Source organism: Anser brachyrhynchus (assembly GCF_964034855.1).
Source record: "Anser brachyrhynchus genome assembly, chromosome: 2".
Taxonomy (NCBI): domain Eukaryota; kingdom Metazoa; phylum Chordata; class Aves; order Anseriformes; family Anatidae; genus Anser; species Anser brachyrhynchus.
The window spans coordinates 100,018,300-100,039,119 of NC_137695.1; the positions used below are offsets into that span (position 1 = coordinate 100,018,300).

Genomic DNA, 20,820 nt, shown 5'->3' on the forward strand with positions numbered 1-20,820 from the left:
CCTTTTACTGCTTTGCATATTTAGGGCCATTCAAAAGCACGATGAAAATATTCTTCATGATAAGACCTACACACGAGATGGTAAAAAGTACACTAACTTTTACTAAATGTTACAATCAATGATGTAACTTATGTAAGTAGGGTTGCTTTGTCATATATTGATAGTTACCTCACTTTCACATCCACATTAACTTGATTTTAAATGCAATTAATACATATAGTCAAGGAAGACTAATGGACTACATTCTGCACTTAACCTGGTGGACATTTTCAAATGGCACAAGTGACCAGTGCAAACCTATTTTGCATTGTAAACGACTAAATAAATCTTAATGGATTAAGAATGATCAGCTATCAACACACAAGGGAAATTAAGTGCTGAAATGCCTACATTGATTATTTTAAATTATTAGCCTTACTCTGTTCTTGAATTTGTATGCTTTTAGTGAGCTTTAACACATTTACAAGACTTATTGACTATAATTACAAGAGAATTCAAGTAATGGACACATCAATTATAAGCAACATGTCTTGACCAGACAGTTGCATAAAGAATTCTAAAGAGAGCTCCATTAGCATCTTCCCCCTTAGTTTTATTCAGTTTTATCTGCCGTAAGAGGGCATATTAAGGGCTTATACAGCTGCTCTGACCATGTGAACACGACTGTCCCTCTAAAGACTTAATGCCGCATTCGAAGTTGGACATTAGCTGCAACAATCCAGATAACTGCATTATTGACAGGCCAGAAGTAACGCTGAAAGTATTAAGTAGGTGAGTTATTGGCATCCATGAATACTGCAGTTATAGTAAAATGCTTTGAAAGGTTTGAAATACAACGTCCATGTTCCCCAAGATTAATTTTGAACCTTGTTGTCCAGTCATGCCCTTGCCTTTTCATAAAAAACTTACAAAACTATTTTAGGATTATGCCAGGAATTACCATACTTCCATGTTTCTTTTTTCTTACCTTTTTGTTCTCTTCCTTGTAACCATGCACTAAGTTTCAAATACTGCATGAATTTAAACTATAGCTTCCATAATAAGCCATTATTTAAAAGTACAGTAAAATAAACCTTACAGTTTTAATGAAAATATGTTCATTGAAATGTGAATTTATTATTCAAATCCACTCATAAATTCAACCATGGAGACACCACTTGTCTAAGCAGAGCTCAGTGATTTAGAAAAGCTGTCTATTTAAAATAAAGAATGTATGGCAGGTTTATAGAAACATCGCAGTGAATTTTTACATAAATTTAGAACTGCAGCTTATGCATTTTTCTACAAAAATGTTTTTTAAATTTTCCACTTAAAATTAAACATAAAAATGAATTGAAAGTGTGATCAGCACAGAAACTTAATCAGATATTACATCCCCGTGCATCACATCAACATTACACACTACCTCCCAAAAAGGCTGACCTATTCCAATTCCCATAACTTATTTCTACAATAAACTCTTGATGCTCATTATTGGTATTTATTAAGGAATGATGTATTCTCAAATGGCTATCCTGAAGCATCATGCTAAAATGCTGAAAGTGTTACTGAATTGAAACGAAATAAACAATTTGGATATTAAACAACTGCAAGGAAGAAGACGTTAGAAAGGACAGCTAATTGTTCTCTTAAACCAGCACTGCTTCATTATATGAATTTAAGAACCAATTAATGATTACAATTTAGATTAAAGGGAAGGAAATCTCTGTATATAAAACAAAAAGCAGAAGGGCGACTGCGCTTAAAATGTTCTTACATTTTCTGCCCTTTGATCACCGTATTTTCATACCGCTTTAGGTAATTTTCAATTTCAACAGTGGCTCATCAGGCAGTATGAATACCAGTTCCTAAGAAACGTTAAAGAGATTAACAAGCAGAAAAAGACCAACGGTAATAATTCACTCCGTTTCAAAGAGACCACTTGCAAAGAGAGCGTTTCCATACCTGTATGGGTACGAATGTGAGCTAGGAAGGCCATGGAATTGCTACTCCTACACATCTTCCCACAGTACTTGCAGACGTTGCCTTGGTTCTCTTCCCTCTCCCTGTTTATTTGCTCAGTGTCTTCCACAATGTACTTATTCACTTCCCGCAACAGTTCCTCGTGCTGCTCTTTGATGTGGAGGAACAAGTTCTGCTCCGAATCGAAGGGCTCCGTGCACTTCACGCATTTAAAGGTAGCGCCTCCCTCGGGCAGCTCCTCCACGCTTGCCTGCTCATTTCGCATGTGCCCCGCACTGGCCAAGTGCTGGTGAAGGTTGCTCTCTGTGTAAAACGATTTTCCACAGAGTAAACAATGAAAATGTTTTTCTTTTGAAGGATGTTTCATGGCTATGTGAACATTTAGTCCGCTCAAACCATCTGCTAGGAAACCGCAGTCATCACAGCGAATACGTGTCGATTCCCCAAGGGAAATTCCTTCCGACTTCCTCTTTTTCCCACTGTTTGGTGAAGTGTCTGCTTTCACTGCGAACTCACTAACTCTCACTCCACCTGACGTTTGTCCTTCATCTGAATGGTCAATGGCCTCCTCATCTTGATGGCTTTTTAATCTCACTATGGAAGGATCAAACTTGCCAAAATTTTGCATTGCCTTTCCTTTATCATCAGCACTGATAACTGTTCCTAAAGCCTCATTACTACTTTCTCGCATGCCCTCAGCTGTTGAGCCATCTGCCTCCCAAACACTGTTATTTATAGATACTTCTGCTTCATGTTGTGCTTCCATAAGGGCTTCTTCCTCCTCCCCAGTAGGATCCTCTTTGAAACTTCTGTCACCCTCTAAACTACGTATATTTTGCACCATTTCTCCAATGTTTCCAGCAAAATTTGATTGCTGTACTGCACTTTTTGTTTCTGGAAGACTTAACATAAGTGGGTTATTTTCTTTCAGTTGTATTTCTTCAAGAATGTCTCTGTTTCTACATTCTACTTCAGGGTTTTCTCTAGTTGCTTCCAAGCTTTCCTCACCTTTTACTGAATTCACGTCTGTGCCACCTGAACTATTTTGATTTTCTGCTGTGCAGTCATCTGAGCTGAGCAGTTCCTCACCATGCCCATTGCTCTGCAACTCACAAGTGCCTGCTTCTTTAATGGATACCTCTTCATCAAGTTTAACAGCTTTATCTTTCTGAGGGCCTTGCTGGAATCCTTCACAAAAAAGGTTTTCTCCTCCATTTTTAGCTTCCACTTCAACTCCACTTTCTACTGTAGTTTGGGAGCTGCCTTCTTTGGGCGTTTCTGGGGATGCACTTTCGTCTAAGACAATACCCTCAGTTAAACTTTTATTCACATGATCACCTTCTGCTGCATCAATGGCGTATTTCATTTCATCTACAACAGTTTTCATCTCTCCTGCACCGGGATGGTGCTCCTCTTGAGACAAAGCAGTGCCTTCTTTAGTGATATGTGCTGCGTCTGCTTCCTCCACTGAAGAATAAACATGCGACTCTCTCCTAATTTTATGTTTCTCCGTTGCCGCATGCCTAATCATCTCTCTCCGAGTAACAGCATAGTAGTCACAAGCCATGCAGTAGTATTCAAATTCTTTTGTATGTTTTCGTTTCACATGCAGCTCCAAAGAAGAAGAAGAATGAGCAGTGAAGTCACAATGTATACACCTGTTGTCGTTTGCACCCACTGCTCTTCTCTGGAAGCACGGGTCACCATCCTGGGTAATCTTTGCTGGTTCAAGCAGTATATGTTGTTTTATATTCACTGAATTGCTAGCATGCTCCAAATCTGGCAGCCTACTGGCATTTTCAGCTTTTACCTCAGCCTCTCCTTGCCCAACTTCCTGATTGTCTAAGACAGAATTTCCCAAATCTGATGTCTGGCTACCATCCTCAACATGTTCACACAGAGCAGTCACAGGGCTGCTAACCTTGCTCATGGATTCAAAATTGCCTCCTTCAGGGTTAACAACGATCTCTGAGTTCTGTTTTCCGTATCCTTCTATTTCCACACGACTTTTGTGTTTTTTGGTCGCACAATGCCGTTCCATATCTCCTTTGGTTACAGTGTAGTAATTGCAAACCTTACACAAATAGCTGTACTGATGACTGTGCTTTCGTCTGATATGAACAGTCAAGTTTGTAACACTGGAGGCCAAAAGACCACAATGGGTGCATGTCCTAGAAATAGTGCCTTTGGGTCTCCCTCTTTTTGGTGCATTAGCTAAAACCAATTCATTTTCACCAATTCTTTGATCATCTGGAACAAATTCCTTATTTCTTGATATGTTTTCCACAGTAGAAGATGAAACATGTATAATTTCTTTATCTAACTCTGTGTTCCCACTCCCAGAAATGGAAGGATCCATCACTGTTTTAATACCACCAACACCAACGCAAACCTTTTCAATGCATTCCTCAAAACGTAGTCCAATATTGTTTTTTCTGGCATTTTCAAGGTGCTTGCTTCTTTTGATATGCTTCTCCATTCCTTCCTTACTCAGGGAGTAAAGATTACATGCTTTGCAAAGAAAGTGATACTCCTGTGCATGTCGGAGTTTTATGTGCCTTGTAAGAACTGTGGAAGATCTTGTCTTATAAAAACACTTTTTACACTGAAATTGGGTTTTATTCAGAACAGAATGCTTTACATCATTTCTATGACTTGCAAAGGAAGAGTCTGGAGTTTTTGGTTTCATTGATACTTCCATTTCCTTTGCAAGATTTTGGCTACTGTTTGATAGTGACTCAGCATAACTTACCACTTGCAAGGTCGGACCACTGTTACTCAGTGAAGTAGCTGGCTGAACTAATGAACTATCATGTTTCTCCTCTTTTTGATGATTTATCAGCTCTTCTTGTGTTTGAAAGAAAAGAACACAAGTTGGACAAGTATGGGACATATTATGCACTTCACTCATATGGCTTTCAAAGTTTATCACATTCAAGCTGATAAATGAACAAAGTTGACAATTAAAGCTGCAACCTCCCATCTGGTGTTTACTGTCCTGACAGTGTTGCTTCATATCTTCCTTGACTCCAGAGGAATAACTACATGTCTGACAATGAAACTGAATCCTTTTTGTATGAAACTCTACAGCATGAGTTTCCAAACTTTTTTTGTTCTGAAAAGCATGACCACAGTCAGTGGAAGTATGATGAACACCGTGATCAGCAGTAAGTTTTCCTTCAGAATTTTTAGTATCTGTAGGGCTGGAAGAAAGTGTATTTGGTTTATCTTGAGTAAGATCTTGAATTTCTGAAGTATTACAAAGACTTTTATCATCTGTTTCTAATTCTGTATGTGATGTAGGGCTTGAATCACCAGGTTTAACCTGTGTGCTGGAGGCATGCTTTATGTGTACTCTCTGATTTTCAGACTTGCCTCTCTTACCCAACAAATTGTACCTTCTTTTAACTTGCCTTTTTAATCTAAGAGACCTACTTCCTCCAAAAGAAGTTCTTAGCAATACAATGTTTCTCTTATGTTCCAGTCTATCAAATTTCTTTGTCACATTTAAACTGCTAACTAGCTTTTTGGTAGTTGGAGGGAGTTCTGATTTCTGCAATATACTTTCTGAGGGTCCTAGTATTTCTAGCTTTCCAGTATTAACTTCATTATTTCCTTCTACACTGGAAGAAAGCAACTTTCCTATCGTAGTATCCGTTTTTTCATCAGGAATATTTGTAGATGGTATCGTTTCAACAAGTTCAGTGTTATCATTTTGTTTAGACAAGCTTACTTTTGAGCCTTTCAGTGCACTGCAAACATTTAATTCCTTTGCATCAGCAGTCCTTGCCCTTAATTTACTGCTCCCAGATTTTGCTCTCACATTTCTCTCTCTGGTTGCAGTAGACTGTTGCTTTTTAAAGGATTTTTTTGTCAATATCTGTACAAATCCTCCCCGTGCAGCAAGATTTTGGCGTCGAAGGTGTGTCTTGCCAAGGAAATGAGAATTTAGGAGATTTTCCTCAGGACTCTGAAAACCACAAAGATCACAACAAAATATCTTGGATTGCTCGTAATCTTGCTTAGCATGTGTATGTGACGTTGTACTATATTTAGTTGTGCAACTACATGTTTGCTCTTTAGATTGTTTAGAGTGGCTTTCTTGTACATGCTTTTCCATATCAGAGCAGGATGGTAATAACTGATCACATGTTTTGTCTTTAAAATCTTTGTCTGTGTTTCCAACTCTATAGCCAACATTGATTTCTTCTGAAGAAGATAGCTTTTCAGGAACAGCAGCTAGCACCTCTTGTGAATGTTTGCTTTCCTTGTGAATTTTCAAGATGGCACCATCAGCACATTTGAAATCACAATGTGGGCACACAAAATTTGAATTAAATATGTTATCACCATGACAACTGGTGACTCCTTCCTTCTTTGCAGCTCCAGCTTCTATGCTACCTGCTCCTACAGCTAGGACTTTGTGCAACTTCCTTTCACTGTCCTTCACGTCTGCTGAAGAAATCAGCTTTCTTTTCCTGCAGACATTTTCAGGTCTCTCTGCTTCAACAATGTCCAGGCTTGGTGATCCTGACAATGCCCTTTTGTTTGTTCCATTCTCTTTTCTTTTCTTTTCAAGGTTCCTGAACACTTCATCTGATATGAGCCTTCTTCTCTGCTGAGATGAAGAATCACATTCAGCATTTTCTCCTGATGCATTTTTCAGGGATCCTTTTCTCAGCTTAGTTTCCAAACTCTCATCAACATCAACTCTCTTCTGATTATCCTCCCCATCCATTCTTAACATGGATACTGCCAACTGTAGACCATTTGGCTTAGTACCTATAAAAGAAGAGTTATTATTAATCTTTTATATACAACCAAAATTTATAAAGCTCAAGTTAAAAAAAAATATTTTATTTTATTAAAACAATTTAATAAAAAAGAACAATATAGCAAATTAAAATTGTGTCAAACCTCGTGACACCTGAAACCCAAAACAACTCCTAGGCACTTGGTTCTCTATGTCATTTAAACACCATGTGACCAAGGACTGGCTTCAAAAGTGGTTCTGTAATCAAGTAACTTACCAATGAGCATTGCCAAGACTCACATGCTTAGCAACCCTAAAAATATGTTAATTTTATTTAAGTGCTTGAATTTTTACATGCTTAAACTTGGGTAGACAAGCCTAACCTTCATTTCTAGAAGCATTTTTAGGATATGTTAAACACTAACAGAGTTCAGGGAACCAGTCATGGGACATTCAACTTTTCCTGGTCAAGAAATCCAGGATCACAAACTTAAAAGCTCCAAGGAGCAAATGACCATGACTGCAAGAACAAACAAAACAAAGCTGACACAAATTACTTTAAGTATAAAGATTTCCATCCTTCCCGTTTAGACTACCGCTAAAGAATGAGATGAAAACTGCTAACTGAGCCATGTTATAAAAGAAAATGCCACTAGTATAGTTCCCCATCACTCCTTGAAAATCCTCTAGAAGCTCATTTCCCAATAAAAAAGACATGAAATAACAGTGCAGAGACGCGAAACATCTTTGAATCCCAGCACAAACTCTAGCCATCCACATCCAGTTACCAAAAGCTTTCTTTCAACTTCCCAGCGTGACCTTCCTGCTCCCAGAAAGATGTCACGAGCAGAAAACTGATGCTACCAACACACTTTACAAGGGGGGCGGGGGTGGGAAATCAAATCTTGACGTTTATTACCTTTTCATTTTGATATGAAGCAATCGAGAATTGAAAGTGCATTTCATTTTAACAGATGATTAAATACTAAATGTTTATCTATGTGCTTTATGCTATGATTTAAACATCAATTTGCTGCAGATCCAAGTATCCATTTTTTTGTTCAGTTACCCATTGAATGAGGCCATGACCACAATTGTAAGTACTTCCTGACAAGATTAAGTAATTGCAACGTTGATACAAGCAATGCGAGGTACAAAAAAAGTATTCAAGTACATGTCAAAAAAATCGTGGTTTTGAGGACAAAGTAAAAAAGCGTTGAATTGGGGAAATATACCCAAATCAAATGGACTTGTTACTTACAGAAGTAAAAACAAAATTGCTTTGGGGCTTAATGATAATTTAAGGAAGGCCTGTAAGCAATTGAGTGCATAGAAGTTGCATATGTTGAACAGACCTGTTTTCCAACTGCAGGCCTGTCATTGAGCTAAAATACTGACCAAACTTGTTGCTAAACACCCTGTTAGCTATACCTAGCCTTTTAAATGAGAAAGCAAAATCTCCAGATCCCAGCAGTCTTTTGGAGGCTCCAAATACTGCTTCTCTGTGTTTTTCTGATTCTTACACTGTATTATTTTTTTCCTTTTTCACTACACCATGATACATACTATCACAATTAGTTAGAATTAAAACAATCCAGTCCATATTCTCAGTTGGTGTAAGCCAATATACTGTCAGTATACTCAGAAACACCACAGCAATTAATAGCGGAGGGGAATGAAGCCTTTGAAGAGCAAGCATACCCTGAAAAGGTTTATGACCACTGCTTGTGATATGGGAAAAAAAGATTAGATTAAAATTATGCTGTTTAATTGGAGTACAGCTTTATGTATATAACTTGCTTAGGAAATATCAAGAATTATTTCAGTGATGAGCACCACAAGCCCACCCTTAACTGTCTGCAAGCAGCAGCCATGGGTCCTCTGCCTCACTGCACTTCCACAGCGAGTTCCCAGCCCACCGCTGAGACCTGACCACTCTTCCCTTATATGACCTGGGGGGAAAAAAGCAGTTTTTCCCTGCTGTACAAGACAATTTGCAATGTCAGACCAATTCTCCATCTTCTTTATAGGATACTTTCCTCTCAGAGCATTTAATTTATCAGAGAACCTGTCCAGCAGTGTACTAATACCTGCACTGGAAACTTCCACTATCAAAGGTTGTGTCTGGGTAATTAGTGGTTTCTCCATTGACAAAATTTCACACATCCAAGCCATATTAACAAGCAGAGGATTGGTGGCTCCTCACCACACTCTCTTCCAACATGCTTCATGCCCATTTAAAGTCATCCTATAATTTGATTTAAACCTTAAAGTGCTGTCACACCTAGATCAACCTCTGACAGAAATCGCAAACCACTTCCAGCCAGAGATACGGTAATCACCTGAGGTGGATGCTTCCCGGCTGTCACAGAAAGGTATCAGCTCCTCTCAGAACAAGCCTTTCCTGCCATACCCGCTCGGATTCAGCTCATTTCCAATAGCCACCTGCAAACCTCCAAAAAGATGGCTGCTTACTGGCATGCGGTACCCGCAGGCCTAGCCTTACTTCTCGGCATTTGTTCGCTAACTCTCCAATAGAAGTTCATCCTACTCTACGAGCTATCAAAAAAAAAAAAAAAAACAGATTGCAATCCCAGCTCTGGCATCCATCCTTGTCCGGTTGGATTCAATTCAACTGTATTGCATCAATTAAGGGCTTTCACGTCCTTAGAAAAAGAAATATGTTTCCCTTATTTTATCTTTGCAAACTGCAGTCACAAACAGGTTGCTGGACAAATGTAACATGCAAAATACAACTCTCACAGATACTCCCAGTAACTTCAGTGTGAAATGAAACTAGTGACACATGCAACAGAAACGTGCAAAGTAGCTTTATGCCCCAGCCTTCTTACCTAATGCCTACAGGCCTCCAAGTCAACAGTAAATGGCCACACTCGTTTCTGCCTTCATTCTGTGATAAACTTTTCCCAAGCAGACCAGAGATGCACTCCACTTCACTTACAAATAGCACTCCTCCTGGTGAAGTCAACAGCCTGCGTCTGTCCCACAGCTAACAACAGGCACCAGCAAGGCAGTAACTCCTCGAGCACACCGAACAAGTTAGGTGTAGTAACAACTGTATGCCTTCACATGCTTTGTCTCCAACCCACACGTGAGTGTTCATGAAAATAATCTCTCCCTGCACACGCTCCCCAGAGGCACGTTGGTCTCTGCCCCAGCCACCATGTACCCTGTGTCAAAACACAGTCACGCTGGAGTTTCCACATGCATGAAACCATAATCCATAAAGAACAAAACATAAAACAAAACATCTTTGAGGTGACTGCTGTTGTCCTGCTAAAATTACCCTTATATTAATGTAATGACTTACATTTCCTTAAGTTCCTTTTAGTCCTCTCTTGAAGTCGCCTTTAGGACAGGAGTGTATCCTCTGAGGCAGGTGGTAATGGCTGTTGGCACTACTGTTTGCTGGGACCACAGTCAGTGATTTGCTGCGACGGGGCCAGTTTTCCAAACCCCAGACAAGATCTAACCCACAGCACTGAAGCACATCTCAGTTTCTCCCCACTCCGATCTTTGCTCAGACAACACCTCCGTGTCTCTAACACAACCTTAGTAGCATAAGCCTCAGTTTTCTTGATGGGACAGTGGTGCCTTACACACAAAGCAAGCTTTGGGCAGAACTCTTCTCAGCTTCCTGCACAGATCTATTGTGTGAATGACTATTATATTCAATAATTATTATTATTGAAGGATGTGTTCAGCACACCGTAAGTCTCCTCTAGGCAAAAGGAGCCATCTTAGCACCGTTTTGCTTTTGCTTCCTGTGCTTCTTCCTTTACTATAAGCTTCTTTCCTGGAAGTGCCTGCTCAGATTTGCCACCAAACAAGAGGGCAATGGCAAAGGAACAAGCTAGTCTCAAGTCTGGACTGTCCTAATACTCAGTCTGCATAAGCTAATTCATCTTCACTCTCATCAAAGCCACGACACTAATTAAGGGCTAGCCTACATTTAGTATTAGTATGGGAACTGAGACATCAAAGAAGGCATCAAAAGCACTCTGAGTTTGTACAGTCCCAGTGACCACAGCTAAAATATTATACATATGGCTAAATGTGGGTGGGTTTTTTTTGCAAAATAGATCTTGGATGAAGCATTGAGTGGAACAGGGATCAGCAGCAGGAGCAAAGATTCTGAATCTGGAGTTTGATTAAGTCAACTGGCAACCAAAAAACACATTTTAGATGTAACAAGTACCTCTGCAGCCACAGCAACTTAAGCACACGCTTAAGTCCAAATCCTACATACTTTCACCATGACTGAATAAGGCTTTCAACATCAGTGTGATGCTGGCAGACTCACACAGCAGTAGAAGTGGAAAAGCACAGTTGTTGAAGTTGCTACTATCTTGATCATGGATCAATAAGCCTAAAATGCATGCAAGATGTAAGCTTTCATGCTTTTCGGTCTATCTTCAGTTTTTAAAGATTCCAGTTAAGTTTTTGCAAGTAACAACGATAGGTAACCACTTAACCTATCATATCAATAAATCAGATGGGATTTTGCAGGCCCTGAGACCGCACCAATAAAATGGACAGGTACAACGCAGCAGACCACCAAGGGCACAGAATCAAGCCCAACAGAAATAGACAGCGGTCAAATCTTCAGTATTTCAGTAGCTGAAAACTCATCTCTGTCAAACGGCCCTCTCTGAACATCACACTTGATGTTCAAAATGAAGCTGTTCTAACTCAAAAGTGGGTTGACTTTTTGTAACATAAATCTTTTGTTAATGTTCATATAAATCAAGTATAGCTGAACAGATTCTTAAAGGACATGAACAAAAATTAATTTGCCACATTAGCTTCAGGTTAACAAATTCTTCTGCTTGGAGACAGTCATACATTACTTAACGTACTTTAAGGTTCTTTGCAGCACATTGCTGTTCATAAGTTTTGAAAAGAAACCTGTTGTGGCCCGAACATTTGTGCTAAGCTCAGTAATTCTACTGGAAATATTAGCTAGGTCTTTAACACAATGCTTTTCTTCAATAATTACTCAACTATCCAAAAGAAGTTAAACATATTTTTAAGATCTTCAAAAGCAAAATGTTTATGTTACATATGCTACATCTACATCATAAAAATTCCAAAATCCTCACCAGGTATATGAGGAAAGATACATTTTTAAATTACAACTGCATAATACACAGGATTTTGGCTGTGACACAAAAGCCTGTACAGCTAAAGATTCTCCTCTTCCTTGCACTAGGACTTCCAAATGGTCAGAATCATGGAGTTCTTGTTTTAATAATTAATCTAATTTAAAAGACACAGTCCACTGTCACAACTCATCCCTTTCTCACTACCTCCAAAGAAGAAAATGAGTAGAAAACATGAGAAAAAATCCATTTCTTAAGCTACTACTACGATTTAATACCAGTTAAGAATACAGATTTTTTTATTCTTCCTACAATGCTTTCTCATATATTGATATTGTATTTGCTACAGCTCTATATAAAAGCATCAGTCATCTGGGGACAGAAGACCTTCTCTTCAACAGAAATAGAAAACATTTTACTGGAGTGTTTTCACTATTTTTTTTCCTCTGGTAGTCCACAAAGCAGGATATAATTCCTCTATGCCAATAGATAAAGACAGTACAGTTGAGATTTTCAATGTGAGACTTTCATTTCCCTAATCCTCAGATGAAATTTAGAAAGTTGTAATCTCAAAATCGAAAGGACAAGCAATTTAGTAATGTTCCATAAACCTGAAATGAATTGCAAAGCTCCCTAACTTGATGCTCAATACATTTTTATTTACTTCTCTTTCTGGTCATATGCCAGCTCCATAACAGATGGAGTGTGGATGCGTATGGAAGAACCCAAAGAAAGTGTACTTACAGGTACCATATTCCACATAGATTTTTATTTTCTGTGTTAATCCTGGCATGCAAATTCCCAAAACACTTCTCAGTCAGCATATCATCATCTCCAAGTACTCAATATCCAATCTGCAGTGTTTGTAAAAGATGAGATACATTGAAAACAAAGTTTCATTTCTCTCCATTAAAAATTTCCCTCCTTCAGACAATTAATTATTTCAATGAAATCACGGAAACAATGAAGCAATATCAATTTAAGGAGCTCCTTACATAGCCTTAACAAAACTGAATATGAACAACTCAATTCAACATGTAAACTTTGTGCCAAATAAACATTTTCTCACTTTCAAGGGCAGAACATTCGTAATCCAACTGTGTGTCTTTCTCAGAGTCTTACAAGGTTACATCTCTTCCTTCAGAGCAACTAATCCAAGAGAATAGTCTCTCATCGATGGAACAGACAAGACAGTGTAATTGTTGGTTCAAACAGAAAAAAGATCAACTTTACTTTGAGTAGTATTTAATGCTACCAGCCACAAACATATTTTTCCTCGCAGCTCAAGAATGTTGGAACTTCAAGCTATGCGTTGTAACCCTTTTCTTTATGTACAGCAACTCATTTTGTTAGAGCTGGTTTGTTTGTTAGGCACCAGAACCTCCAGAGAAGACTTCCAAACAAGCTATAGGCTTTCAACGACTAAAAACTTTGAAACATCCACACTGGCGAATCTACAGTAGTTAAAATAGCAAAATAAAAAGCCCACTGATAGTCATCACCTCAGTATCACTGAGGACTGTTAGCTCTCTGCGCTCATTAACATCGTCTTCTCATAGGCATCAGAAAGAACTGTAAGGGCATCAGAGGGAAATAAATGCACTCTGCAATACTGCTCATCTCCTTCTTGCTTCTGCTTCCAAGCCACTCAAAGTCCTTCAGGGGGAAAAAAAGACAAAATAAAGGAAGTCTTTACAAATGCCTGACATAAAAAATGTAGATGTTAACTCGCCCACAAAAAAAAAGGCGGGGGGGGGGGGGAGCTTTTTAATTCATCATCACCTCACTTCAGAAAGAGCCAAATGCTGCTAAATTCAGTAAAGATCACTCATTAGATTAGTTTTGCCAAGAGTCCACACACACACACACACAAAGGCATGGATACAGACTCATTTCAAGTGCTGTCAGAAATAATTCAACGTCCAAGACAGATAGTAAGAGGAAATGCCCTAGAATCTCCTAAGAAGCGTTGAAGGACCTAAAAATTTTCAATTTTTGAAATTTAAAGAGATCCCTGTATTTTGACTTGTTAAATTCAAACAATTTTGACTATTTCCAGAGGGAGGCATAGATACAGCAACAGCAATAAAAATATACAACAGACTCCTGAGGATCCAAGAAAGATCGTTATTTCTATAGCATTGTGATATTTATGGATGAAAAACAATATTTAAGTCTTCTCAAAACAGTTCAGAGTGTTCATCGGATCCATGAAAAAAAAAATATATCACTTTTCGTACACAGTAACGAGTCCCTTGGTTTGTGGGAATCCTCAGAATTACACGGTTTCGTGCAAGATGCAATTCTGACCAACCTCACCAATTAAAACTAGGAAAAAAAAAAAAGTAAATGCAATTTGAATCTCTTCTCTATCATAGGTTGTGGTACGCTCTAACATACAGTGGATCACACTGAAATGTGACAGAAGAAGCACAAATGCACTATCGCTATCAGGTTGCCGGCTGAAAAAAAAAAAAAAAAGTTTTACTTTTTCCTGCACTTTTGCGAAAAAGTCAAAAGTAAGGTAAAATTGCTATTTCTTGCAAGCTGGCTCTTAGAATTTTTACCCTAAAAACCCTGACTCTGTTCTCCTTTAAAACAAAAGGAGTACAGATTTCCTAGATAGCTATCCCGATGTCCGGTACTTGCCAAGATTTACTAAATTTTCACCAACTTTCTTTTTGAAAACAAAAAAATAAAATAAAATAAAATAAAATAAAATAAAATAAAATAAAATAAAATAAAATAAAATAAAATAAAATAAAACAAAATAAAATAAAACAAAATAAAATAAAACAAAATAAAATAAAACAAAATAAGAGAAGATAGCTTTGTTGGCCCCTTGTTTTAAACTACTGTGTCATACAAAAAGCAGCCAAGAGGCCCCCATTATGGCAGGCTGGGCTGCACTTGCCTGCTGACACTGCTTGAGGGGCAGCAGCAGCAGCACAGCTGGAAAGCCCAACACAAGCAGCCAGCTCGCTGCCAGCCCGGAACCCAGTTTTTGAGTAAGATGAACCAGGATGCAGAAGGAAGTAGGAAGTAGGAAAAACTTCAAGGAAGAAAATAAAAAAAAAAGACAGAAATATGCATTTTTTTTCACATTGGAATGTTCTCTTCATTTCTTACATACCAACAACAAAAACCCACACAATAAAAATGAAAATATTGAGCGTTTTTCAGTAATTTATTACCCAGATACTCACGGAGCAATAGCTCGCTGTATATATAAAAAATAACCTAACCAAAACCATTTCAAATTAAAGGTACCCCAACGATAGTTTGGATGTATTTTATCCATAATTTACGTAAGTATGCCAAACCATTCAGAACTAAGTTAAATAAATAAATAACACCTTCAATGTGAAGTTAAAACACCAGAACTGTAAGAAAGGCATAAAAAGCAGGGAGGATGGTGGAAGGTAGAAAGGGAAACCCAACATGTTTCAAATGGTGGTGTCTTCTGACTGATCGCTTTAATTGCCTCGCTTGTTGTTCTTTAATGACTCTAAGTTCTACTAAGGTAAATTAGGTCCACGTGGTTTGGCTTAATGTATTTTTCCTCCTCTTTTAAATGACTGTGGCAAAGAATGCATATAATAATTTGTGTGTACATGCACACACTTGGTGTTACTGTGCTTCCTGTCTTCAGCTGAGATCCTTTAATAGGCTGATGATACGAGGAAAAGGGCTCCATGAGTTTTTCATTGAACAGGTAACATTAGGAGTTAGGACTACTCATGCAGTAGGTTAAGAAAGTTTCTGGAGAAGAATATAAATTGTGCATACACTTCTAAAGAAAACAAGAAATTAATAAAAATAAAAGCATTCTGATGACACCTGGTGGCCACTTCACACAAGGAAGCAATTGCATTTCTCTTGAGAAAAGCAGTTCCACGAGAAATGTGTTACGTGTCTCTTTGGTAGGCACACCTACAGAACTGACAGATGGCATTATCATCAATTAAAATACATACTCATTAGAATATATACATTTACACGTATGCACATATCGAATCAACATAGTACCAGTATTAATACACAGCGAGGCGCTCAATTTTAACTATTAGCTTATTACACAAAGACAAAGCCCATTTTTCTGTACAACGACACAGAAGTGCGCACACTGAAAGTATTCCAGCTCAATCCTGTAAGACATATGAAACCCAGACTTTCTTTTCAGTTTTGATTTTCCAGCTCAATTGCTTAAATAAGGCAGAGGGGGAGGGGGCCAAGGAGCAGCTGAAGTGGGGGGCCGTTTCTCATTTCGGTGTGTTCAGAAGGGCTCTGTGCTATAGACGCTGTCCCTAATCCCTGTCGCAAAGCATATGAAGCAGCTTCATTTCTTTGTATGACTGTATCTCTAACAAAGAGAAAGTAATATCCACCATTAGAAATTAGTATAAAAATATGATAGCGGTACACAGATCTCAGCCGCATAGGTTATAAACCTCTAACACACGGTGGAAAGGCTGCATGTCAAATTACACCTTTTCTCCTCAACAGTTTCTTATAATACATGCAAGCAATCACAATAGTTCTGCCAGCTCCTCTGCAACAGATAGGGTGATTTTTTCTCCGATAACCTTAGATGATTGTCACCAAGACTTAAACCATCCATAGCTGTGCGAAGCTTGGCTTCCTCTGTAATAACTGTTATTTGCTTTCAAGAGAACAAACCCTGCTTCAGCTGAAGTCATTGAACGCCTTTTAAAGCTACGTACTTCTGCCTCTGAAAAGTTCAAGAGTTTACCATTGAATTTCACTCTAATTTCCATCACTGACTGTGCCAACAGATGGAAGCAAATACAAGACAGCAGAGGGAGGCATACAGATGTTACGGTGGCGCTTGCAATATGAGATGATATAAAAACTAGTACTGACTGCTACGGTGCCTGTGATGAGTCATGAGCTACTCTTAGGGCACAATATGGAGCCTCTTCCCTTCCCCGTCCCCAAGCCCTCTGCCACAGCTAACCATGGAGCTACAAAAGGTGCCCTTCCTCCAGCCACGGAGAGAAGAGAAGCCGAAAGCCAACCAGCAAAACAGACTCCTGGTCAGCAGACGGAGAGAGAAGGCGATGGAGGCAGAAGCAGTGCTGCAGCGAAGCGCTCTGTGCACCCAGGAGAGCGGGGCCGGGAGATGTGAGAGCAACATCCACCTTGCACCGCAGCCGTGCAGAGAAACCAGCTACCAGGGGGATGGGAAGGAATTCAAGAGGAGTAGGGACAGCCCCTTGCTGACACCACCATCACCTGTAAGTCCCCAATTACCCCTTTGTACGAAGAATTCACATCACTGATACTTTTGGAACAAATACCATGAAGGTTTTAAATGCCACTCCTTATCAATAGTACCACTTTCCCCCATGTCTACTTGTGTCAATGCAACAAATTCTATGCCTACCCAAGTCAGTCCCTGAAATCTAGTTATCTTCCAGAATTAGCAATATACTTGAGCATGGGGATAGTTTTGGAATGATTCCTCTGAGGTTTGAAGTTAGGCACATGTGCCCAAGTGCATTCCCAAAGAAGAACTCACTGGCAATGAAAATTTTCATTCCTCCTTCCTCTAGGAATAGTACACACAGTACAGTCGCACTGGAGACCAGACCACTTCCTTGGTATCTACAAAAATTGTGCCGCTTCATTCTGTTATATCAAACAGCTGCACCTTGCTCATTAGTTTTCTATTACGTGGATATCTAGTGCAAAATCTCGGTATTTTAAGGGATATTACATAACAGCTACACAGGACTGCAGTGCGTCTCCTTCAGTTTATCACAAAATCGTACCTCCAGTCAGCACCCTGAACTATCAGACATCACTGAGAAACATCAGAAGTGGAGTCCAGGGAAAGCAGTGTTCTCCTCTGCCCAGGCCTAGAGGCAGCAGCTCCACCTAAAGCTGCAGCGCTCAGGGTAACATCTGTAGTGCTCCTTCTCTGCGGGGAGGAAAAACAGGTACCGGTGAGTTCAGTGACCGCAGCCATCGCCTCCCCCTCCCCACATCCCTTTTGGGCAAGCAGTCCGAACAGGAACAACAGCGTGGGGGACCTTTTCCAGACGAGGCTCCACGCATCGCACGCCAGCAGAGACACACGATCTTTCCCCATGAGAGGAGACCTTGGGGACTGCAACTTGTGTAAGTTGCCTTTGTATTTCCTCTATTCATCACTCTCTCTTGGGAATGCATTAGGAGAGTGTTATTGCTAAAAATACTACTAATTCCCTGAAAAGCACTGAGTTAAAATCAATCTTACAAACTTTCCTGAGATCAATAGGTTTTAATGAACAAAGAAAACATATTCTGTGGCGACAATGGGCACGCTCACGGAGACCAAGCTAGAATAAGAAATTACAGCTGTCCCAGCGTTTCCTTAGAGAAAAAATTGACATATTACTAAGTAGGCTATCACTCAGTTCAGACTGCACGAGGATCCGGAGGACCACAAGCTCACCCTTATGGGCTACCTGCATGATGATTTATAACAGCAGAGCGCAGCCAGGACACAAAGTCAGTTTTTCCGCACTGTAGACAGGGCGGCATGTTGGCTCCACGCTCCCAGCTTACTAAGCAGTGGAGCTACACCAGCCCAAATTACAGACAGCGTTAATTTCTCCGACGGAGCAATACGGGCACAGAAAGCAGGCTGCAAGCCAGACAGGCTGCTTCCTCTAGCAAAGAGTACAGGCACAGTCTGTTTTGCTCTCAAGTGGTAAAAAGAATATTTAGTCCCATGTTTCAGTCATCAATAGCCATTTTCCTGGTATTCATTTTGTGACAACACTTTTAACAAGTGCTGGAGGAGTTCTTTTCCTAGCTGTAATAGTCAATGTAAAAAGAGGTAACAGTCTAAAATTAAAGCTTACAGAAAAGAAGAGCAAAAATATTGCTTATCTCTTTTTAAGTGAAACCTTCTATTAAGCGTTCTGTTCCATTTTGTGTTTTCTAGAACACTCGAGCATTACATCCTGTTTCTCCCAAGCACCATGATTCAGATTTTCACTTTCCGGTAAATTCCATAAATATTTGATAATCAAATACAACTTCTGTTCTGTCAGCTCTGCAGCCTTCCCCACTCTAAAGCCGCATATCCTTTCACTTTTTAGGTGAAGCAGGAAAGGAATTCACTTCCAACAGTTGCCCTGTAATTCTATTTTATAAATAAAAATATCACTTTGTAGCACACGCACCATTTTTCAGGACTCTAATATATGATATTATTGCTATAAAGTAAGCGATACAGAAGGTTTTACTTGTTAAACCTCTGTAACAGCAGGACAAATCGCAGCAATATAAATATGCAAAGGTTCTAATTAAAACAACCGTTATACTTTTTTCATCAAACCCTTTTTGCATTATTGTGCTAAGGAAATCTACGAGTTCTTAGAGGCACACACAGAGGAAAAATAAATAAATATTCCTTCAATGGCTACAAATTCGTCACAAAATCCACCCCCAAAAAGCCTACACTTGGACTGTAGGCTGCTTAGTAGACATCCTAGTGCCTCACTATCTGTTTGAAATACCGAGAATACCCACAAACTTCTAAATCCAGCTGAAGTCACTGGGAATAGGGCATTTGAAAGTCAAGATATTCCTTTAGATGCTTAAAAAGGATTCAGAAAGTAATGCCAGGTAACAAGATTTCATTATTTTATCTCCCATCTTTGTTACTTACAATGCAACAAAGCGACGTAAAAACATTTTTTTCATAATTAGTGTTTTTATTTAGAAAACTCAACAGTTAGGAACAAAATATTATCTTATATTAGACAATTTTCAATAACTTTCAGATTTCTAATGTGCCCAATTATAAAAGAAAAAGGACTACAGAATAAAGGTAGCAAATGCACAAATTCAATGCTGTTAAAAGGCAGACACATGAAATCCCATGTATCTTGTGCCATTTGTAAAAAGGTTGTTTTATTATCAGTGTAACTAATCACAATGAAGCCATCTCTTACAACCAAAGACATTATAATGAATTTTCTTTACAGCTACAGAGAAATGGGATTTGCTGTTCCATATCAAACTAGAACAGGCTGTATAAATTCTTCTTCATATTTACTGTTAAATGTAATTTTTATCTATAAAATCAGCCATGAAATATTAAAAACTGAAACAACAGAATTTATATCCTTTACTTAATTTAGTTTAAACGGTCTATTCACTAAAGAGAGGGAAAAAAGGTTACATATGTATTATAGCGCGCCCTCCCCTCTCCCCCTCTAAGCGTTTCCATTATAAACCCCCCAGATTTTGGAATTTACGGTCGGGCTGTAAAAATTCACTTCATACTCAGAGTCGGCACGCTTTCACAATTTTTTTACAAAATAAATACGGAGGAAGACAGGAGAGGGCCGCAAGGGAAAAAGAAAAGCAACTGGACGGGAAACTTAATGGCCTAGCCGCCCAGACGCCTGGGTGAGGGCCACGCGGCCTCCCTGGTGGCCTGCACACCTCCAGCGGTGAAACTGCCCTGGAGGAATGGGCAAAGGACGGCTCTGGGCTCCCTCAGAGGGTTGGGGAGCCGGGCATCACCCCGGGGAGGTGAAGCAGGGACCCTCGGTGCACCTCTGCCCGGGAACAGGAACACGGAGGCTGCCAGAAAGCGTCAGAAGTTCATGCGAGCTGAAGGGCTAAAGGGTATAAACAAGGGTTTATTTCATATAGAAATACATCTATAAATATAGAAAACAACTTATACATAAGCAGGTCCATTCCAAAACGAAGCACGAAGTAAGTCAACAAGAGACAAACAACCATGGCCTTAAGGTTTATGCTGCAACCCAGACCATTTCCAACTACCAAAATCTTATTTTCAGCCTGGAGCACAGCACAAAGCACAAAAACAAGCTGTACCTCAGCTCTCAGGGTTGCCATTTTGCCAGGAAGCACAGCCCTGCCTCGGTTCTCACAGGCAGAAAGATACTACTGCCTACACACACCCCCGCCACACACTCAACAAAGATGCAT

The 20,820-nt window shown here is 39.4% G+C and overlaps 1 protein-coding gene across 5 annotated transcripts in view; it reads right to left on the reverse strand.

The window, feature by feature from the left end:
- ZNF407 (zinc finger protein 407) overlaps positions 1-20,820 on the reverse strand; it is a 336,771-nt gene that overhangs the window by 304,799 nt on the left and 11,152 nt on the right. For 2 of the 5 annotated variants that reach the window (XM_080581095.1, XM_080581099.1), the window contains exons 2-5: positions 17,634-17,782; positions 13,341-13,494; positions 12,583-12,692; positions 1,945-6,744 (exon numbers count right to left, since the gene is read on the reverse strand). In XM_080581095.1, coding sequence (XP_080437221.1) covers positions 1,945-6,744; positions 12,583-12,631 — 4,849 coding nt within the window. In that variant the 5' untranslated portion in view covers positions 12,632-12,692; positions 13,341-13,494; positions 17,634-17,782. Of the gene's footprint in view, positions 1-1,944; positions 6,745-12,582; positions 13,495-17,633; positions 17,783-20,820 lie in introns of all 5 variants that reach the window. The other 3 variants (XM_080581096.1, XM_080581097.1, XM_080581098.1) reach the window with 3 other exon arrangements.